Raw genomic sequence first — 23,461 nt, 5'->3', positions numbered from 1 at the left:
TTCACCAGATGGTTTATTCATTGTTACAATTCCACCAGCAATGAAGGAATGTCTACTTACTATCAAAATCTATAGAACAGTTTGGATTACGTAATAAGATTCCTGAATGGTTCTAGAATGATTTCAATTATAAATACAGTACGGATAAAGTTCAGGCCACTAGCTAGAAGAAAGCAGATTTTTAATATCTATTTTACATTTCCTCACAATTTAGAAAAACAGCACAGGTTAGAGCTGGGGTTTAAGGGAGCATGTTGATGTAAAGTATAAGAAGGAGACTTATCAAATCAGCATGGTGATACGGTTAGCTTTACTGGCTTGTAATGCTGGGGTCCTAGGCCTAGGTGTGGGCACTCTGTTAACATGCAGGTATGTTAATTGGCTCTTGATAGAATAGTCTGTGTATGAATATGAATAAAAGCTCCACTAGGCTAAATGCTGAAATAATGAATAATCTCTGCAGTATATGTCATTGCTATATAAACATAGATAAATATAAAACATAGATAAATGACAGTACAATATAACAAATAATACTGATATTAATATTTATGATCCTAGGTGCGGAAGATACTCAATTTCTGGATGAACGGGCTTTGAGGCATTAAGTAAAATCTGGTGCCATCCTTTTACTTGAAGTAAAGTAAGTCCCTCTCATCTAATCTTGTATAGTGGGTCACCTTTGCTTCTAGGCAGTATTCCCTCTAATTTCTTGTAAGCCATGTGTGCAGTCATCTTTTGTGCCTGATTTTTAAAAAGTGTGTGTCCAAAGTGGTGCTGCTAGGCCTCGCTTACCAGAGCACCAGGAGATGTACTACTGGGCCCACACCCCTAGGCCCCAACCTAGGTCAATTCCCATCAGTCCTTTCCACCATAGGTCTATACAACATCTGTCTTATTGTTGTGAGAGTAGACCCCAGGTGTTATGTTCTCTGGTGGGCCCTAGGAGGCCCAGTCTGACCCTGATAGTAATAATAAATCATATTTGTCTTCCCAAATTTTTCTGTGGATTCCACTATTTGATGTTACATAGTTACATAGTTACATAGTTACATAGGGTTGAAAAAAGACCATTGTCCATCAAGTTCAACCCATCCGAGTAAACCCAGCACACAACCTATACTAACCAATCTATACACTCACATACATAAACTATATATATACAACCAGTAATACTAACTGTAGATATTAGTATCACAATAGCCTTGGATATTCTGCTTGTTCAAAAACTCATCCAGGCCCCTCTTAAAGGCATTAACAGAGTCTGCCATTACCACATCACTAGGAAGGGCATTCCACAGCCTCACTGCCCTCACTGTGAAAAACCACCTACGCTGCTTCAAATGGAAGCTCTGTTCCTCTAATCTATAGGGGTGACCTCTGGTGCGCTGATTGTTTTTATGGGAAAAAAGAACATCCCCCAACTGCCTATAATCCCCTCTAATGTACTTGTACAGAGTAATCATGTCCCCTCGCAAGCGCCTCTTTTCCAGAGAAAACAACCCCAACCTCGACAGTCTAACCTCATAGCTTAAATCTTCCATCCCCTTTACCAGTTTAGTTGCACGTCTCTGCACTCTCTCCAGCTCATTAATATCCTTCTTAAGGACTGGAGCCCAAAACTGCACTGCATACTCAAGGTGAGGCCTTACCAGGGACCTATAAAGCGGCAAAAATATGTTCTCATCCCTTGAGTCAATGCCCTTTTTTATACAAGACAGCACTTTATTTGCTGTAGTAGCCACAGAATGACACTGCCTGGAATTAGACAACTTGTGATCTACAAAAACCCCTAGATCCTTCTCCATTAAGGATGCCCCCAACACACTACCATTCAGTAGATAGTTTGCGTTTATATTATTCCTACCAAAGTGCATAACTTTGCACTTGTCAACATTGAACCTCATTTTCCAGTTTGCTGCCCAGTTTTCCAATTTTGTCAAATCGCTCTGCAAAGCGGCAGCATCCTGCATGGAACTTATAGTTTTGCACAATTTAGTGTCATCAGCAAAAATAGAAACAGTACTCTCTATGCCCACCTCCAGGTCATTAATAAACAAGTTAAAAAGCAAAGGACCAAGGACTGACCCCTGCGGTACTCCACTAACCACACTGGCCCAATTAGAAAATGTTCCATTTACCACCACTCTTTGTACTCTATCCTTCAGCCAGTTTTCTATCCAATTACAAATATTATGTTCTAGGCCAATATTCCTCAATTTGATCATTAACCTTCTGTGAGGTACTGTATCAAACGCTTTAGCAAAATCTAAGTAGATGACATCAACTGCCATTCCAGCATCAAGGTTCCTGCTCACCTCCTCATAAAAGGCAACTAAATTAGTCTGGCAAGATCTGTTACGCATAAAACCATGCTGGCACAAACTAATAGTATTGTGAACTGCAATGTATTCAACTATCCTATCCCTTATTACCCCTTCCAGAAGCTTTCCTACTACTGATGTCAGACTAACAGGCCTATAGTTTTCAGGCTGAGAACGAGATCCCTTTTTAAATAACGGCACCACATTAGCAATCCGCCAGTCTCTCGGCACCATGCCAAACCTCAACGAATCCTGAAAAATTATGTGAAGAGGCTTGGCAATCACAGCGCTCAGCTCATTTAATACCCTGGGATGAATCCCATCCGGTCCTGGACCTTTGTTTACCTTTACATGTTCAAGTCTCTTTTGAATTTCCTCCTGAGTGACCCATGCGCCAGTAGCTAAATTACTAGCACTGGGTATATTAAAAGGGAAGCCTTCATTATCTGGCTCCTCAGATGTATAGACAGATGAAAAATAAGAGTTCAAAATTTCAGCTTTTTCCCCGTTCTCATCAACCAACGTACCCCCCCGTGATAATAAAGTTCCCACCCCTTCTTGCTTCATTTTTTTACTATTCACATAATTAAAAAATAATTTTGGATTCTTTTTACTCCTAGCTGCAATATCCCTTTCCATCTCTATTTTAGCTTGCCTGATAGCTTTTTTGCATGCTTTATTTGCTTCCTTGTACCTGATGAAAGTTTCCGCTGTCCCAGCTAACTTGAATGCTTTAAAAGCACGTTTTTTATTACCAACCTCGACCTTAACTCTTTTATTCAGCCATAAGGGTTTTGCTTTGCGATGCCTCTCCTTGCTTACAAGGGGAATATACTGTTGTGTATACCTGCAAAGCAATGTTTTAAAGATGTTCCATTTTCCTTCTGTGTCTAACCCCATGAAAAGCCTTTCCCAGTTGACACATTGCAGAGATGCCCTTAAACTGGCAAAGTCTGCACGTCTAAAATTGAGCGTTTTAGTTACTCCCTTATAGAGCTGTCTCTGTAGCATTATCTCAAAGGAGACCATGTTGTGATCACTGTTCCCCAAATGCTCACCCACACAAATGTTAGAGATAAGTTCAGTATTATTAGATATTACCAGGTCCAAAATAGACTCATTCCGAGTAGGTTCTTGAACCACCTGAAATAAAAAGTTGTCATTTAGCATATTTACAAACCTACTAGCTTTTTCTGACTTAGCCACCCCATTACTCCAGTCAATGTCCGGATAATTAAAGTCCCCCATAATAACAACTTGACCCAATTTTGAAGCCTCCTCCATTTGCAAAAGTAGCTGGGACTCATCCCCCTCATCTATACGGGGTGGTTTATAGCATACACCAATGATCATTTTCTTTGTGACCTTCAGCCCTACTGAAATTTCTACCCAAAGAGATTCAACGTTTTCATTGGTAATGTCTTTATTACATGGCTTTAAATCTGACTTTACATAAAGACAAACCCCTCCACCCTTTTTAATCCCTCTGTCCCTCCTAAAAAGCGTATACCCATTTAAATTCACTGCCCAGTCGCATTTTTCATCCCACCAGGTCTCAGTGATACCAATTAAGTCATAATTTTCAATACATGCAATAGCCTGCAGCTCCCCTATTTTTCCCGACAAGCTACGCGCATTAGCCAGCATGCAGCGGAGAATACTACTTCTTCCTCTACAGCTTACATTAGCTAAAGGACAGTTAGAGCTAAGGTGAAAATTAGTCTGTTTCCCTTGTAACAATGGAAGCTCCTTATCTGATAAACTATATGCCCCCCTCACTCCTCCCCCACAACCCTTTACTGGTCCCACTGCCCCATCTACACTAGCTCTCCCATAAGAATCTAGCTTACCAACCCCCCCCTTGTCTAGTTTAAACACTCCTCCAGCCTCTTAACCATTCTCTCCCCTAGCACAGTAGACCCCCTTCCATTGAGGTGCAATCCGTCAGGGCTGTATAGATTGTACCCCAAAGAAAAGTCAGCCCAGTGCTCTAGGAACCCAAACCCTTCCTTCCTACACCAAGACTTTAGCCACGCATTTAGCTCCCTAAGCTCCCGCTGTCTCCCTAAACTAGCACGCGGCACCGGCAAAATTTCCGAAAAAATTACATTGGAGGACCTTTGCTTAATTTTAGAGCCTAGATCCCTGAACTCACTCTTTAAGGTCCCCCAGAAGATTCATAGCTTCTGTGGGAGGTGGAGCAGGGCACTTATGCAATTGCTCTTTCTGCATTGGAGGTATCCATGATCCGTAACTGCTTCATAAGTTTGGATATTGGAGTTTTAATGCCTAAAACAGTTGACCGGCCTAAAAAATTTTTACTATGTGTAGGGACCCATAGGGTTAAGCTCCCTATGGCTTTACTTCCCTACTTTCCCTTATCTGTACTGTTATAGGGCAGACCCCTCTATACTCAGGTTACCGTTTCTTAAGCTATCCCTTACAGGTTTAGCCCCTTTAACCACTCCCCTTGGCAGACTATATAGTGTCTTGCACAAGGAAGTGTTTTCCTCTTTGGCTGCTGATCTGCTACCTGAAGCAGAGCTCCATCGAGCCTGGGTACAGATCCGGCCCAGTAAGCCACTATCCATCCAAATTAAGTCGGGGACAGGGCCCCGTGAATGAGGAGAAGACAGTATAGCAGCATATTTCATAGCACCCTCTAGAAGTGGTGAGTTCAGACAGAATTATACAGAAAGAGCAGCCATTTGCTCCATCCAGGATAATAGCAAAGGAGTAGTCTTCCTAACAGGCATTACTGGCCTTAGATTAGGGACACAGAAGTGCTAGGGAAATAGGTTAGCAAATATGCCTTGCCCTAACCTCCAAAAGAGCATGGGACTATGCCGGTGAGCTTTCCTACCTATCACTCTGTTGTTGTTCTACCTGCCCAATCCTCTTGATGAGAAGGGATACACAGGGGAGCATCATATTTCTGCTATTAATCAATTTTACATCAACTGTATAACTGCATACTGTTCTGCATCTATTAAGTGAGTATTGATAACCCTGATTACCTTTGTCTTGGACAAATAAAGTATTATCCAGTTCATTCATAAGAATCCTCTGGCGTCCATTTATCTCTATTGTACCACACTACTGCAGCTAGTTGTAGTTCAACAACCCCTCAGCTCCATTATATACCTCCCACGTAGCGGAGGCCAACTCCTGTGCATTAAGGTCGCATGTAACACATGCTCTACAGCACGCTACTAGCCTGGATTGGCCATATTATAGCCAAATAGGTGTTACATATGCATTGAGCATCTATAAATATATACAGGTATGGGATCCGTTATCTAGAAAGCCCTTGTACTTGATGTAACTTAAATATAAATGGGCAGAACAAATTTTACATACTGGATTATTGGATGTATTTAATAGTCCCCACCCTGACCCCCCATCGGTTGTGGCCCATTTCTACAGTCAATAACAAGGTAATTTTAATTTGGAATCCAGTCCTACAATATAATTAATTATTTACAGTTTTCTGTATAAACATGACACCACCAAGAAGAGGTTTTTCAGTTTGCGAGGACTGAAATACACATTTATTGGCTGAAGTCTGAACCACATGTAAAAAAAAAACCTGCATTTATGCCATGTTTTAATAATAGTCATTCCTTTGCAGCAACCTCCCACCAAACCCACAAAAGCTGGAAAGCGGCTATAATGACTACTGGCAGTTATTTTTTAAAGCACATACAGAAGGTACTATCTAAACTTAACATATTCTTACTTTTAGGGAATATAATGTGGACATATCTTTGATCTTTAACTGTAGATGTTTCATTTCACAAATGACTCACAAATGACTTCATAGTAGAAGTGGGCAAGGCAAGCTAATACAGTGACTTGCAAAAGTATTCAGCCCCCTTGAACTTTTCCACATTTTGTCATATTACAGCCACAAACATGAATCAATTTTATTGGAATTCCACGTGAAAGACCAATACAAAGTGGTGTACACGTGAGAAGTGGAACGAAAATCATACATGATTCCAAACATTTTTTACTAATAAATAACTGCAAAGTGGAGTGTGCGTAATTATTCAGCCCCCTTTGGTCTGAGTGCAGTCAGTTGCCCATAGACATTGCCTGATGAGTGCTAATGACTAAATAGCGTGCACCTGTGTGTAATCTAATGTCAGTACAAATACAGCTGCTCTGTGACGGCCTCAGAGGTTGTCTAAGAGAATACTGGGAGCAACAACACCGTGAAGTCCAAAGAACACACCAGACAGGTCAGGGATAAAGTTATTGAGAAATTTAAAGCAGGCTTAGGCTACAAAAAGATTTCCAAAGCCTTGAACATCCCACGGAGCACTGTTCAAGTGATCATTCAGAAATGGAAGGAGTATGGCCCAACTGTAAACCTACCAAGACAAGGCCGTCCACCTAAACTCACAGGCCGAACAAGGAGAGCGCTGATCAGAAATGCAGCCAAGAGGCCCATGGTGACTCTGGACGAGCTGCAGAGATCTACAGCTCAGGTGGGGGAATCTGTCCATAGGACAACTATTAGTCGTGCACTGCACAAAGTTGGCCTTTATGGAAGAGTGGCAAGAAGAAAGCCATTGTTAACAGAAAACCATAAGAAGTCCCGTTTGCAGTTTGCCACAAGCCATGTGGGGGACACAGCAAACATGTGGAAGAAGGTGCACTGGTCAGATGAGACCAAAATGGAACTTTTTGGCCAAAATGCAAAACGCTATGTGTGGCGGAAAACTAACACTGCACATCACTCTGAACACACCATCCCCACTGTCAAATATGGTGGTGGCAGCATCATGCTCTGGGGGTGCTTCTCTTCAGCAGGTACAGGGAAGCTGGTCAGAGTTGATGGGAAGATAGATGGAGCCAAATACAGGGCAATCTTGGAAGAAAACCTCTTAGAGTCTGCAAAAGACTTGAGACTGGTTTGTTTAAAACATATGCATGTGTTAGAATGGCCCAGTCAAAGTCCAGATCTAAATCCAATCGAGAATCTGTGGCAAGATCTGAAAACTGCTGTTCACAAACGCTGTCCATCTAATCTGACTGAGCTGGAGCTGTTTTGCAAAGAAGAATGGGCAAGGATTTCAGTCTCTAGATGTGCAAAGCTGATAGAGACATACCGTAAAAACTGGCAGCTGTAATTGCAGCAAAAGGTGGTTCTACAAAGTATTGACTCAGGGGGCTGAATAATTACGCACACCCCACTTTGCAGTTATTTATTTGTAAAAAATGTTTGGAATCATGTATGATTTTCGTTCCACTTCTCACGTGTACACCCTAAGTGCTTATTAGGCAAAAAAAAACTTAACTTACACTAAATGAATGGATTCGTGGCGAATTTCTGCATTTCAGCATTGATGTATTTTTTAAGAAAAGGCCCGCAAAAATTCGCAGCTAAAGAATTTGTAGGTCAAAAAAGTCATGTGCTTCAAAAAAAATTTGCGCGCGGCAAAAAAGTCACATTTCCCAAATTTTTCTCAATTTTTTTTTAATATGTGGCAGGTTTTTAAAGAGCTTAAATCCTTGAAGCGGTCACATAAAGGACAAAAGGGCTCATTTACTTTAAAAAAAGGCACAAATTGGTTCCAGATTCGCATGCAACTTCTCCAGAATTTAATTGTAATTGCGTAAATCAGTCCTGTAAATTTTTGCCTTCAGGTATTGGAGATACAAAGATTTGCAATGCTTAGTAAATTGCATGCATATGGTTGTAACTTGCTCTTGCGAGGTATGAGATAACATAATGAGCCTTCCGTTTAGGTCCATTTAAGCAATGCTAGAATTTTTCAGCAAACTTTAAGCATCTTAAAAATGCCCAGTGCCCCTGGGGGTTTGACTTTTGCTTCTTTGTTCTGCCTCCAACATGGAATTTAAAACGGGTGTCTGTTTGCTAGGGATGGCAGATTAATTGCAAAATTAGGTTTAAATGTTAAATTTATCATTCTATTTAGCCCATTTTCTATTACATTTTGTAACAGAAGTGACTGCCTGTTTGCTGGGATCAGTGACCCAAGTTAAGAGATGGCAGTTAAAATGTAAATGTAATATTCAATGTAAATGTAAAACAAAATAATACAGTAGTATTACAAGCAACAAGAAAAAATGATAACTGCAGTCAGTTATGCTAGAAAATCATTCTACATCATTCATCATCTTAAGGTTATAGAATGAAAGAATAACAGGATGGTTGCTAAGATCAGAAAAATCACTCGTACCGCCAGTACAGAAAAATATCTTGCTGGTGCCATGAGCATGCTCAGTGGAGCAAATTAACCAAAAAAATATTGTTTTTTATGTCTTTCCATAATGTCTTTTTAAAACCAAGCATATAAAATGCAGTGTAGCTTTACTCAATACAAAGGAGTTGTTGAACTCTCCTGTCTATACTCAGATGCATCTGTTTCAGTATGAATAAATAGGTTTTGCTTTGCAAAGATGACTCTGGAATAATAGGCCCAAACTGGCAATCTGTGGATTCTGGTAAATACCACAGGGGCTGTTGTAAGATGCCATAGATAGTCACTATTTATTGGGCTGCTGGGGGGCTGTTTGGCCCTCTGTGTACTTGAAATGCAAGGGCCTATTTTGAATTCCAGCCCAGACCTGGGTACTAGCCATGTGGAAAGGAAGGATTTATTCCAGCAAACTAACCCAATGTTTAAACAAAAGCACTTTTAGTTTTTTTTCAGCTGTTATAAGCAATGGGGCTGAATAAGCAGGGTATCTTACCCCAGACTAAGCTAAAGCTAAGATGAAAGCACGGTCCAGGTGCCTTGGATTGTATGGAACTCAAGTCAGTGGGATAACATGAGACAAAAGTAAGCTGTGTCATTTCTTCTAAGGCTGATGGTACACTTTTTTTTAGGCTGAAAAGTAACTCATATGCCATAGCCCTGAATGAAGTAAGAAACTAGCAGACAACAAAAGAATTGTAGACAACACTAGAACTCATTTTACTTCTCACAATCCAGCACACACAAACACATATCCTTGGAAAACTTGGATCAGGCTTTATTGGTGTACATGAACACCATCCACAACAATTGGAAAATGAGTGTGTCGTGTTGCACCATGTCAAGACAAATGTATTCATGCATTAAAGATGCTACACACCCCTCTTCAACTTTTATGATGGCATCCAGATTAGGTCCGGGAATCAACTTTGTTACCTAAAATGTTTTGTAAAATATATGATATTTTGCCTTTTTAATAGTATAGGTATGGGATCTGTTATCTGAAAATTTGTTATCCAGAAAGCCCAGATATAGGACTTCTACAATAATATTTTAATTAAACAAATAAGTCTATATATTTGACTGATTTCACAATTATTCAGTACATTGTAGCTGATAGTAGTTATCTACGCTGGCATAAATCCTTATGGTGCGCTTTATAACAAATAGACCCCCATTAGGAAAACCCCAGGACCCAGGTATCCCAGATAATAGATACCATACCTGTATTGTCCATATATAAAATATATAATTTTGTTTGAGCTGTAATCTAGACTGCATATTGGCAATGGCTACAGGGTCATTTGAGGTGCTTCATTGCCCAGTAGCTCAGAAGGTGGGGTGAAAATGCCTGCTCCCTCCATTTTTTATTAATTTTAATTACATTGACCTGAAAGCACTTGTGCAGACACTTGTCGGGTAGTTTCCACTTTGAAATGCAGACTGCTATGTTTCCTGAATCTTTCTTTGTGCCATCACCCTCCTGTGGAATTTCCATCTCCAGCAACAACTTTGATTATTGCCCTGGCATCATAAGTAACATGTACATGCAGGAGTGCATACCTTAGAGGGATCATTGTGACACATACTAAACTAGGGTGAGCAGATCACTTAACAGTTCGAGGACATGTCTAAAGAATGCAGCTAGCAGGGCTGAACTGATTGCAGTTAATGTTAAATGCAATCAGTGCTGCCCTGCAATGTGTATTTATTAGACTTCTCCCTGCATATTCAAGTGGTCTAGTCACCCCATACTAAACAGCATGAAGATCCTCATTTGGGCCACGCCCCATAGGTTTAGAACACCAGCATGAAATTTGATTTAAATTTTTTAACATTTCCACTTTATGTTTGGTTAAAATTTGTAAACAGAAATGTAATCATATTTTTCTTTTATATAAAATGTTACTACAAGAAAAGAAATTAAGCCATCATTACAAAACTTCTATGGTGACTATGTTCCCAAAAGGTTAGTTATGTTCTTAAATACTGTCTCCTGTGTCGTACAGAAGAAACTTGCTAAACTGTCCTTGAAGTTAAATTGTTGCTGCTACTGGTCTTGGGCCAAAATAATGACCATATCTACATGCTCTGAAACAAGAAAACAGCTAATGCAGGAAAGCAACCAAAAGATTAAGTAGGAATAATGGGGAATTCTTCTTCTTCTTGAATGAAGTGTAAGCTCCTGGTCCAGCCAGCAGCGTTGATCTGATTTTCTTTATTTACAATATTCTTTCCGAAGCTCTGTAAGAAGAGAGCATACACAATATTTTCAGATTTATTCGGAGACTCTTCTTACAATATATTGCAGTGTTGGACTGGGATATACTGGGCTCACTACAAAACTGCCCCCACCAAAATGTAGGCTTCGTACTTAATGCACAAAGGTTTCTTACCCTTAATTCCTTATTATTTTTCCCTTTTTTTATCTCTGATCCCCTTGTTCCTCTATGAGGCTGCCATATTTGTGAAGCATTAGTCCATTAGCATTAGAAACTCTGACAGGTTGAAAAGGGACAGTCAGGTTGGCAAAACAGTCAGATTTAAGAACTTCAAGTAACAACTTCAAAAAGTAGTTGTATCAGGGAAAAAATTGATCAACATGACATATAGGTAACTTTTTACATACATTCATATTTTGAAAAGTAGAGTTTTAGTGTCAGTATCACTTTAAAGGAGAAGTAAAAGCTAATTCACTGGGGGGTGCCAAATGTTAGGCCCCCTGAAACTCCCGACCGGTGCTTCAGTTTGGAGAAAACTGCACCCACCTTTGGTAAATGCAGAGGTGATCCTCTTCCATCTTTCTCCTTTAGCAGCAATCCTGGCACATGCACAGGTGAGTGAAAAAGACTGCTTTTTTGTGAAAGGTTGGCACATGTGCAAACACCCCGGCCGGTGCAGTTTTCTCCTAACAGAAGCACCTGCTGGGGGTTTCAGGTTAGCGATTACAACCACTAAGGGGGTGCCTAACATTTTGGCACCCCCAGTGATTATAATTTTCCTTCTTCTTTAAGCTCATCATTCCTCACCACTGGAAGACTAAACATTGCTGCTGTACCTGTAAATCCTGAACTGGTTTCCATCCATACTGTACAGCCCAGGGCATTTGAGAGTCATTCTTAAGACAGAATGAGCAACCTTTATAATTGCAGGTGGGTCTGCAGCTACTACTTTATCATCTGGTACTTTTTAAGATTTGCTCAATAAAACAGAGATTGGTTAAACCAAAGGGAGATTCAAAGTTTACTCTTTAGTCTTAACAATCACTGCATAGCTAAGCTTCATATTAAACTCTACCATGAAATAATATAATAGGTACACATCTAAATAAGTAGTATCTGCAGACCTGTTGGTAAAGTAATGGAAGTGGTTGTGCATCTGTCTAGGTGCCCATAGCTAACACCACTGAAGCCTACTGGGATATTCCCTGGTATCCCAGTGGCCTAGTCCATCCCTGTATACTTGCAAACAAATTCTACATTAATGACAATAATTCATAGAAAAATACTTTCATAACAAGAAAGAAATTTGTAGTGAATAATATTCCTTGGCTCTGTAAAAAAAAATACAATTTTTCCCTTTAGCTCATTCTGAGTAGAAATAATCTTTTCCATACAAGCAGTTTTCTTGTGGCAATCAAAGCTACTGTAAGTGAAATAAATGGACATTTGTGGAAATCAACATGAGAGCTCATAGACTCGTGTGTCAATCACACAAGTGCATCTGTAAGAACTTCTATGGTGACATAAGTCTGTTGCTGAGGGAAAAAGCCCAGACTTCAATCAGACTGCATAATCAGTCTGAGCCTTCCCAGGACAAAAAAAAACCATTCTTAGGTTAGGTGATTTCTCATTTTAATGAGCCAAATTGTGTTAGTTTTTCTGAAGAGTAGTAATGGGAAATGAATTGTGAAAGGTTTGCTGAATCAATAAAAGATACACTGTATGCCCAATAGTACCGATACAGTGCATATAAAATGACATTGCTGAGTAGAAACATTCACTGCTGAGTTCCAAACTGTCTTTGAAAGCAATGTCAGCACAAGCACTGTTCATAAGGAGCAGGTTTTTTTCATAGGTGATTAGATGCAAACAAACCTATTGTCTCCATGTGCAATCCAAGCATGGCTGGAGTGGTGTAAAGGTCACTGCCACTAGAGCAGCAGAAACGTATTCTCTGAAGTCATAAATAGCATTTTCAACTTCTGACATGCAAAACTCAGATTGAAAAGTCTGGGTTTGGCACATGCAAAGAGAACACTACCTCCGTGAATGCATATAGCCCATGATAAAGTCGTAAAGAATTGTACCGCCAACTGGGAGACTGACCTGATCCCCAACATCAGTGCCCAACCTCTCTAGTGTTTTTGTGGCTTAACTTAAGCAAATCCCAGCAACAATGTAACAACATACAATATAAAGCCTTCCCAGAAGGGCAGAAGGTGTTATAGCAGCTAAGAGAGTATAAACCTATTAATACCCTCAGGCTCAGGAATGCGATATTGGACAAGCAGGTGTCTGAATCCTTTTGGCATTATAGTATATATGTAAGCATCCTTTCAGTTAGCTGGCAGACTTCATAATATTAAGCTAACTGTGAGGCTTTAGTCATTTGGGCAGTTTAGCCAATTATTTTTTATCTAATATGGGCATATTATTGACAGTGTTAGTGCTCACTGAATTATATCACAAATTAAAAGGAGATGTAAGTTCCTCAGAGTTGCTTATGAAATGTGTTCCGCCATCTTCCATGTTCGTTTTACAACTGTAGTACTGCAGATTTTGGATGCTATTTTATGTTACCCTGAAATTGATTTTCCTGCTACATAATGAAATATGTCCATGTATTTACTAACCAAAAAGTGCATGCAAACCATCCTTGGTACAGAGGAAATTTTCCTTAAAAACTCTTACCCACCAGTGAACAAGTTGTTCTACATTGAAGCTACACTATAAACTCTTCAGAGACCAATACAATTAACCAGTACCAGATTCCATATACAGTTAAAGCTTGTAAACTCTTTTTAGTTCCTACCGCATCTTCTAAAAAAATGCTGCTTTAGTAAAATGTCAGCCACCCCCACCTCGTTTAGCTCCTTTAAATTCTCTGGCATTGAATCCCTGTACATCTGGGTTCTTGGCTTGCTGAAGTAGCTGACACGAGGCAAAAGAACAAGACTCCAGCCCATACACAAATTACTAGCGTAAAAAAATCTGCATTCCTTACCCAGGTCTAAGTCGATGTTCTTTGGTGCAAACACTCTGTCCATCTCTGCACGTTCCTTTAGAATGTTATTTTTATAATCTGGGTGGGAAAGAATGGGGTTTAGACTCTGTGTTAACTATAAATGGATATTTACTAGTTATTTTTAAATCTTCTCATGTATTGCTTTGCCTTGTCCGACTCTAAAGTATGGCTGTGAGTATAGCATAACATGTTATTATAGATGTGCCTCTCTGAGCTTTTGTGTGATAAAATAAGGGGTGGGAGATTGGTAGGCTACATTTACACCATTACCACAGAACAGGGGGACATTTCAAGAAAAGTATATGCTGCTGATGGAGAAATGCAAGCACGGTACAATTATTTTATTTGTACTTTAAAGGCCAGTAAAACAGTGACTATATCACAACCTGTAACCTGTAGATTGCAAAATTGCATTACTGAATACCAAAAAGTACAAACTGGCATGTAAACATCTGCCTTGGAAACCTGCTAATCTGAATTCTGCCATGAGCTCTGGGGGATGGGGAAAAAAGGGGAATAGGGCCTAGACTTAAATGCCACAGAACTGTTGTACTTTGGAAATAGTAAATTCTGTGAATGAATGCATATAGTTAGAGCTGAATAAGTTAATTGATAACTGATTGACAGGCACATTGATCATGTTTTTTTTCTGAACAACTTTCTACCATTACAGCCATTCCACATTAAAACCAAATAAATACTTGTTTACAAATATAGGTTTTATTTTACCTATTCTTAATAAATCAAAGATTACCTCCACACATGGGAAATTCTCAGTTGAAAAAGAATTGCTTGCTTAGCCAAACATGTGTATATTTTAATGTCTTCCTGAGGACAATAACCTATGACAGTTCTGTATTCTTTATGGATCCGAACAAATGCAAGCATTTCCTCTGTATAATTCATATATCTGTAGTGGGTAAGTTACCTATTCGGAGCTCCTCCTTTTTGTATTGGATGAGGTCAGGAGGCCTGAGGCAGATTTCCTTCGTGTTAACCTCTATTCTATAGAAATAAAACAAAAGATCAAAACCAATGTGATCTGGAAGAATTGCTTCATAACCAGCAATCCTCCAAAACTCTACAAATGTTCTGGAAGATCCTCACAAACACACAAATTGACCTTTTATTACTTCCAAATTATGCAACAGATTTACATGCAAACCAGTTTACAGCAAAAATATTTTTGGTGAGGTTTAGAATGAACTTACTAACACTCTTAAAGGAGAAGGAAAGGTAAAAAGAAAGCTTTATCACAAAGGTCTATGTAAATACAGCCATAAGCACTCACAGAACAGATGCACTGAGTTTCTTGTCTTCTTTTGTGTACACATGTTCTTCTGGGTCAGACTTCCTGCTCTCAGAAAAATCCTTCAGGGCATGGCACAAGTCTGCTCAGTTTGCAACCCTCTCCACCTCCCTTTTCCTCCTCCCCTTCCCATAAGATTTTACTCCCCTCTCCCAACTCTGTGTAATCTGCAATACCAGCAGCTAGAGCTGCAGCATAGGAACTACAGAGACCAATCTAAAATGGCAGCTGCTATCTTAAAAAACATAGGAAGTTTCAATGGCTGTTTAGGCAGGTATAGTAAGGCTTTCTACAGAATAAATATAGCATTCTAGCTTGCACTATTGTAACTAATCTATTGGCAATAAAATGCCTTTCCTTCTCCTTTAAGAATCCAGAAGAAAAGGCCAAATATGTAATTATAAAGCATCAGAGTTAGAAAGTCAAACAGTCTTAAAGTGCATGAACAGGTTATACCAAAAGGGTGACATTTTGAAAAGTTCCACACTTATGTAAGGTAGAAGGGTAAAATAATAAAGAGTGCAGATGGAATAAGTTAATATTTAAATGGTTAACTCGCTGGATTCTGAGCAGACTTCTGGGAGGAATGTCACTTTTACTTGAATTATTTCCATTGCCATGGAAAACCCTTTAAGCTGGGATTTATAAAGTACAGACAGGCTATGTGCTGGTCATTGCATTCACTCATTATGGAACTGGAAATGAATAGGTTTTAACAACTGCCAGTGAAAGCCCTGTGCTACAGTGATGAGCCAGGGTCCAATGCCTTAACTATTTCCTCATAGGTATGGAATGTACCAGATGGACTGAGGAGGAGCAATGACATGTGAACAGACATAGACTTCTGTAGGCTCTGCTTATGTTTTGTTACATATTGAATACAGAATTTTCTTTATTTATACACAGGAGTAATTGCTATCCTAATATTACACAAAGATATACAGAGGATGGCAGGCTAACAGCACACACTATAATTATCTTACATACAAAAGCAGCCTATAATATATATTTTTTTCTCCTCACAGTAATCTTTAAAATACATACTGTTTCACTTACCCTTGAGGTTTATTCAAGTTATATGCATCCCCTTAAGAGAAAAGAGAAACAATTTTTTAATTTATATAGATTTTTACTGAAAAAACTTTGAAACTGCACCAATATATCAAAAGCACCATCATGACTTTTTGCCAAAAGTTTTATTGCCAGGCTGGCAAAATACAATTGCAAAGAAACAACTGCTATTTTGCAACTTATAATTTATGTCATATCCTCCATACTAGTATCCCTCATACGTATTTGCTTTATGTGGATAATTTGCCAGCATATGGTCACCATTACAGTTTTATGAGGAAAACACACTCACAAAGAAATACAAAGTATATAACCCCCCAACATAATGTTGGCACATTCCACTTGCAATGGATTTATATGCCATTAAATATGTGATGTTGCTGTTAAAATATGCCTGACGTACTGACCCAAATTTTGGTGGACAAGGAGAAAATGTGCCCCTTTAAAATGCCTATTAAACTGCTTTCTGAATGCTACAGCTTTCTTATACCAATACCTAGTGTAGAATGATTAGAAGCCAGAATGGAAGGTACAGTAAATATGTGTATCACCAGACCTGCATTGCTCTATAAAAATATATCACATAAAACCCTGCTTTATCTAAATAAATTTAGCATCCTAAAAAGTACTAAGGACCACCCCCCTGGGATCATACAAACAAACCAAGGGCACACATACATGCTAGGTCACATCAGCCAATTTATGGGCAAAGTGCAATCTTTTCCTCTCACACTTCTTGATGTTATAGTTAGATCTGCATTATTTCTGGTCATGTGATCTCTGAGGGAGCACACATCCCATCACTAAATGGTGGCTCAAGGTAAACGATGTAAAAGGGCAATATTCACTCATATATATATTCCAGTTTGGCAAGATTCTTTAATAGGTCATTTACACTACATGTTGAAAATTCATTCTGGGGGTATAGAGAGAGAATAATAAGACAAATAGATAGAGATTGTTTGCATTATACAAAAATATATCTATACTTTATGATTTATATATTTATAGATATTTATTCCAAAAGTGTTTATGTAGCTCCCTGAGAAATGTGTCTGTATTATGTCTACCCAGAGATGACTGGGCATCTTATGGCATATTCTAGAATTGCCACGTATCAAACGTTATGAAATGTCTTTACCTCTTTTTTGATGCTTGCGAGTGATGAGGATCACAGCTGTAAGGAGAAGAATAAACAGCAAAAGGGTTGCCAGAATGTATCCAAGCTGTTGGAAGAGATGGAGTCTGCTCTCTTGGATGGTAACATTGATGACTTTGTTTTCCCGGACTACATTGGAATCTGAGAAAAAGGTAGGAGAAAATGGTTTAAGCATGAATCTCCCTCAGGTCAAATGTAATTGTGGATATAAGTCTCATTACAAGGGTGGTAAAACCACAAGCAGGATATGATAAGCTCTGGTTATTTTCATAGGCCAAAACGGTACCACTTGACTTACACTCTGGGCTAACACTGTAGTTATGGTGAAAGGGTTGCCTTGCTCAATTCTCACACACACCTTACTGCATGTCAGTAAATTTAGATGCCAGTGGGGCTGAAAAAACAGTTATCTACTTTGTTTGCTGGAGTGTCACAAAGGATGGCCACACAGTATTGTTTATTAGAGAACTCTCTTTGAATTTATCTGCTTCAAAGATAGACAAAATGTTTCCAAGAGAAAGGAATATTTCAGTAAGGTGGGAAGTAAGTAAACAGCTTGTTGTACTGAAATATCCATTTAAGCTTATTAAAGGAATTCTTAGAGGATGTGTAGTAGGATAAAGGACTAACACTTAAAATTGCAGTTTGTAGATGGGAGTTAGTGTTAACGGTGTTAAAACATACTCAGTGGGGAAGATTTTGTGTTAATTGTGTATTACATAGCTCTATACGGTCATTCTGGGGGAGAGGGGGGGAGGGAAGAATGAGTGGTTTGGATGATTTCTTGAAAAGCATAATATTCAAGGCTATTGGGATACTAAAATTGACAATTAGTATTGATGTTGGTGTATATAGTTTATTTATGTGAGTGGATAGATAGGTCAGGATAGGTGTAGGTGTGTGCTGGGTTTACTTGGAAGGGTTGAACTTGATGGACTTTGGTCTTTTTTTAACCCAACTTAACTATGTAACTTAACTATAAATGATGCCTACAGTACTTGTACCCTAGGCCAAATCCATACAGATATGCCGATATCACTAGAAAATTAGAGACAAAATATTTTTTGTTTAAAGGTCCCCTCCCCCAGAACAGTAGTACTTACTGCAGCCTTCCAACATGACTGACGGGTCTTTTCTGTGGAGAGCCAGTTATGTCAGTCATGTCTGGCTGAAGGTGGTGGATCCTTCAGTAGTTTACAGTACTGTTTTTATTGGTACCCCAGCTTATGGTAGGATTGCACTACCCCATCAAAGCATGACTGAAGGAGGCAGATTTGCAGCACATGTTCCCCTTCATAGCCGCAGCTACTTTTGGGCTGCGGATGGCTTGGGGGGACTTGTATACAAAAAGAAGAGTATACACATAGAAGTTCATGTTTCTTCTTTTCTAGTAATAATGACATGTTTCTGATGATTCTCATGACCATGTCTGTATCACTTTAAATGCACCCAGTCGTTTGTTAGGATATACTTTGTGTGCAAATCAAAGAAATACACCTGTATTATATATTATATAATGTACCTGTACTACATTACCTATAGCTGGAGCAGAGTCCGAATTTGTTTTGCTTGGTTCTTCTACCTTGGGACGATCAGACACAGAGAGATAGAAGATCCTGCGTTCATGGAGACCACAGTAATGATGGTGAAGATGACATGAGTAGGTGCCCTCATCTCCACGGGTTAAATATGGAATAAAAAGTGAAAAGTCTCCCTGTGAAAAGGCTAAACTGGACACATTCATCTTTCTCCTGAGAAAGAGTGACCCATAAGCTCGTCTCTCCCCTGATGCGTACATGTCAATGAGACGGTCAGCACGGTCATGAGGGATCCCTGGAGCTTGCCGATCCCAGTGAACTACTTGTTGGTCCTCTTCACGGTGTCTGTCGGTCCACATGTGATCACGGTTCTCGCAGGGAAGAAGCACCGTGGAATGAATTAAAGCCACAATGACAACCTTCTCACCATCCCAGTACATCTTTACTTTCCGTTCTGAATAGTAAAACCAGGACAAAATAGAATCATCAGCACAGCCTGAGATAATAATAATATGTACCAAATGTATGAGATGAATCACCCCCTCATTATTCACCCTTATGCAATTCCTGTGATATGCTGTCATTACCACAGTTCCTAGTGTCAGCACACTTACAGTGATCCAGCAGTTGTTATAAATCTTAAGTAAAAATGTCATTTTCTGAGTGAACTCCTCAGGTTGGAAAAGTGACAGTAATTTTAGTTTTACAGTTACAAGTGTTACTTGTACACAGAATACCAATATTCACACAATTTGTGCAGGTAACGGTTAGCCAAATATTTATTGATTTTAAAATGATCTTAAAGTAAATACAGTAAAGCAGTATCTTTCTGTTCTTTCAGAATTAAATTTGCTATACTTATGCAAAAAGTTGCTATCATGCTGCCAAGTGTTTATTTGCCCATTACGTGTGAGCAAAGTGCTGAGCAGGGTGCAAACATGCAAAAAATTTTGTAGGTCTGTTTTTTTGCGCTTTGCACTCTGCCCTGCACTTTATAAATAACCCATTTTATTTGAACTTAGCATAAATATAATCAAACCAATAGTATGCCATTAGATATGGACTTTATTTAAGCTACCGATAATATATTGGCTCTTCTAAAGATATTATGGGATTGGGAAGACTCAGTATTACATGCATTTCTTCTTTATTTACAGCTATGTAATGGGAAGAGAAATGGAGCAAGTATTGCTTGAACTGGATGTGCAGGTGCTTCTTTCCATGGACTCTGGCTGTGAATATGTAGCCAAAAGGGCAGGGTCTGCCTTATAACGCTAAGCAGATTGGTATGAAATGTGCAAAGCAACATATGAATTTAATTAGCTCTTTTATTTCTGACTGGCATCTGCTTTTGGCTTTCTGGCATCTTGACGTTAAACACACAGTACAGGAAAGTCTAGAGATCCATCCATTTTTTAAATATTTCCAATGGATTTGTACAGTTAATGGTAAATGTGGTCGCTATAGGAAGCAGTGTTTGACTCTCTTAGTTATCTGTAATGCTGGTCCAGACTGTTGAAATTGTGTGGCTGGAGGTAAGCTGGGTCTCACAAAACCAGTAATCCATTTCCTACATTTCACTGCAAATACTGCTTCTAGTTGCATTTACAGTTTACAGTTAAATTAAAATCTGCTTAGAATTACATTTTCATTTGCTATCCAATAAAAAATTGGACAGAGTTCCACTTTCAGAATGCATCTAGCTGAAACACTGAAAATCTATTATAAATCACTCTAAAACCAATTATATAGTAAATTTGCACATGCATGTGTTTAGTGTCCCACCTCCTCCCATGTCATAACCTTCTGCCTACATCCTGCCCTTGCCCCATCCTCCCTCTGTCTATGCCACAACACCTCTCGACGTTAAGGATTCAAATGGTGATTACAGGACATATAAAGATCCGACACTGCACTTGCATATGAATGTTAGGCAATGAATATTCAGATTTGCTTTGCTGGGGTTTTGACTCAAGCTGACAAGGACTATCTGCACTGGGCATATAATCATGCTAGAGTAACAATATAGAGAACTCGAGAGCTGTAAAGAGGGAATCAGAAGGTTTGTACTACACTTATACACTTTGCTGTGCCTTCAAGGCATCACGTTGAGGTTAGCCTGATTTTTGGGTATTATATCTCACCTGACTTGGTAACATTTAGCTGAACTCGTACAGTCTCATCCAGGTGGCAGTAGTGGTGATGGAGATTGCAGGAATACAGCCCTTGATCAATCATTGAAAGATCTTAAAAAAACAAACATTTTAACAGTATTAGAAATATATCCTCAACAGAAGTGTATCCTCAAAACAGTAATATAGAGCTTGTACTTTCAAGTGCTAATACAGATGTAGGGACCCATAGGGTTAATGTTATTTTTTAATTTCTGACTTGGCGGCAAGTTTGGAAGGTATAAAGACCATGTGTACTGTCAAAAAGAGCCTCCTGTCATCTGCCAGTCCATATTGGGCTGCCAAATTACCAATCACAGCCCTCATTGGTCACCCCCTAGGAACATTTTTCATGCTTGTGTTGCTCACAACTTTTTATATTTAAATGTTGTTCACAGGTAAAAAAGGTTGAGGACCCCTACCTTATACTGTCAGTAACAATGGTGTAATTAGGAGTTTGTGAATGGGGTAACTGCCATGGAGCAGTATGACATGGAGCTCAACCACTACAAACAAGCTGAATTAATATACTATATCCTTAAGTCGTTTCGCCTTATCATATAATTATATAAATAAAGGGGTACCAAAATGGGGGTCATTCACAATTCCCCACACAGTGTGCAAAGTGCAAAAAACGGCATCAATCAGTCTTTTTTTGCACTTTGCCCACTGTGTGGGGCATTATGCAAATATTAGAGTGCACAGACCTGCAAACTGTTGTTTGGTTCTAGTACGGCCTGCGTTAGGCTGTGCTAGATTCATAATTGATGGGTGTGGGGAGGTCCATAGGTGTCCTTCCCTCCTGCCCCCTATCTGCCATTAGTGCATTATTTGCAAGTACAAGTCAATGTGTGAGATGAGACAGCCCGCATTGGGGCACTGTACTAACCACATGCTCAAAGGCAGATGGTAAGGCAAGGACTGGGCTGCATTTCCTGGCTCTGCGTTTTACACAGAGCACTGGATTTCTTATCTGGGGTGCAAGTCTTGTTGAATAAACACTATGCGGCCCATTTATCCATGTACGATTGGTTACAAATTTTTGTGACTTTCGGATCGCCAATATGTAAACATTCGTTTCAATACGAAAATTTCGGAACTTTCGAATCGTATGTACGAAATTTTCGTATTGAAACGAAAATAATTTTTGGGACATTTTCGATCATCAGAAATGATCGGAAGGGGTTTCGTGCTGTTTAGGATCGTTGTGATACGAAATTTTCATGACATTTTCGATCATCAGAAATGATTGGATTTCGTATTTCAGATTCGTACCTTAGTGAATTGACCTCTAAGTGCTCCCGCTGTTGTAAATTACCCTTTTAACTGTCTTTTACCTTTTTCATCTAAACAGGGCATGCTTACTTGTAGACTAAAATAAAAGCAAGCATGCTTTAAACAGAGCTTTACGCATGCTAGAGCTACAAATAAACAATCTGCATTTGTCCATCCGGAGTGGAGTGTGGGACTTGGGCATTTAAAAGACTGTGCCCCAGTGCAGGGTTTATATTGTGTTTGCATTGTAAAGTTTATTGTAAAGTTATTGTAAAGTTTATTTCCTAGTGGAATTCCACAGAGGTGTGCTCCTCAGTGCCCACTAGGTAGAGGCACTGCACTGTAAATCCCAGTTTCCCGTATCTTTCATGCAAAGAGGGGTCAGGTCTGCTGGGCTACAAATAAATTACAGCCAAGAAAAGAGAGTGTGATCTGATTCTACAGGAATGTGGTAAGGGTTACACATCCATATTTTACTCTGCTCTATCATGATTTTATAGAATTTTTGTTGGCCTTTTGACATCAAATCATTTTTGCTGATAATTCAACAATTGGCTTATTTAATCACTGTGTATCTTACCTTTGATCACCAGTGAGAAATTGCCATCTTGGAAAGCTCTCTCTGAAACTGATATTCTCCTCTGATTGTAGTCTTTGTAGATGCGCTGCTCACCCGCAGAAAACATATCGAGAAGACGCTCTCCACGGTAAACCCCTTGACTGCTATACAGGTCCCAATGAACAACACGTTGCCTGTCCATTAGGTTGTCCTGTGTCCAAACCATTCGGTGACTCTCACATGTAAGGAAACCTTGCTCTCCAACTTGAGCGCTGATATTAGTCACTGACACCACAACACTCTCTGGGTTTTGTTGGCTAGCAGGTACTGTAGGATTACACAAAGAAAAATGACATTCATTAGTTTCCTTTATAGTGGTAGCAACTATATAGCTCAGAAAAGTGAATCTATCCTCTAAATGGGAGTTATCTGCATCTGTTTTCCACTCTCCTTCTTAAAGAAAGAAGCAGGCTTAGAACAGGTGAGCAGTTGCAGATACATAGCTTTATACAACATGAACTACTGTAGAACTTTTTAGGATAACCAGGGATGCTGCTGAGATAGAGAACCATAAGGCA

The 23,461-nt window shown here is 39.3% G+C and overlaps 1 protein-coding gene across 1 annotated transcript in view; it reads right to left on the bottom strand.

Annotated features, from left to right (window-relative positions):
- Nucleotides 1-9,250: 9,250 nt before the first annotated feature.
- mxra8 (matrix-remodelling associated 8) overlaps nt 9,251-23,461 on the bottom strand; it is a 32,584-nt gene continuing 18,373 nt past the window's right edge. Inside the window, 8 exon segments of the mRNA NM_001122725.1 lie at nt 9,251-10,798; nt 13,781-13,858; nt 14,730-14,806; nt 16,167-16,197; nt 17,323-17,481; nt 18,877-19,332; nt 21,023-21,124; nt 22,905-23,210. Of these exon segments, the coding sequence (NP_001116197.1) occupies nt 10,773-10,798; nt 13,781-13,858; nt 14,730-14,806; nt 16,167-16,197; nt 17,323-17,481; nt 18,877-19,332; nt 21,023-21,124; nt 22,905-23,210 (1,235 nt within the window). The 3' untranslated portion in view covers nt 9,251-10,772.

The sequence above is a fragment of the Xenopus tropicalis genome, chromosome 7, assembly GCF_000004195.4.
Source record: "Xenopus tropicalis strain Nigerian chromosome 7, UCB_Xtro_10.0, whole genome shotgun sequence".
Lineage (NCBI taxonomy): Eukaryota > Metazoa > Chordata > Amphibia > Anura > Pipidae > Xenopus > Xenopus tropicalis.
The sequence above is the reverse complement of the archived record's forward strand: the minus strand, read 5'-3'. Positions and strand labels throughout refer to the sequence as shown.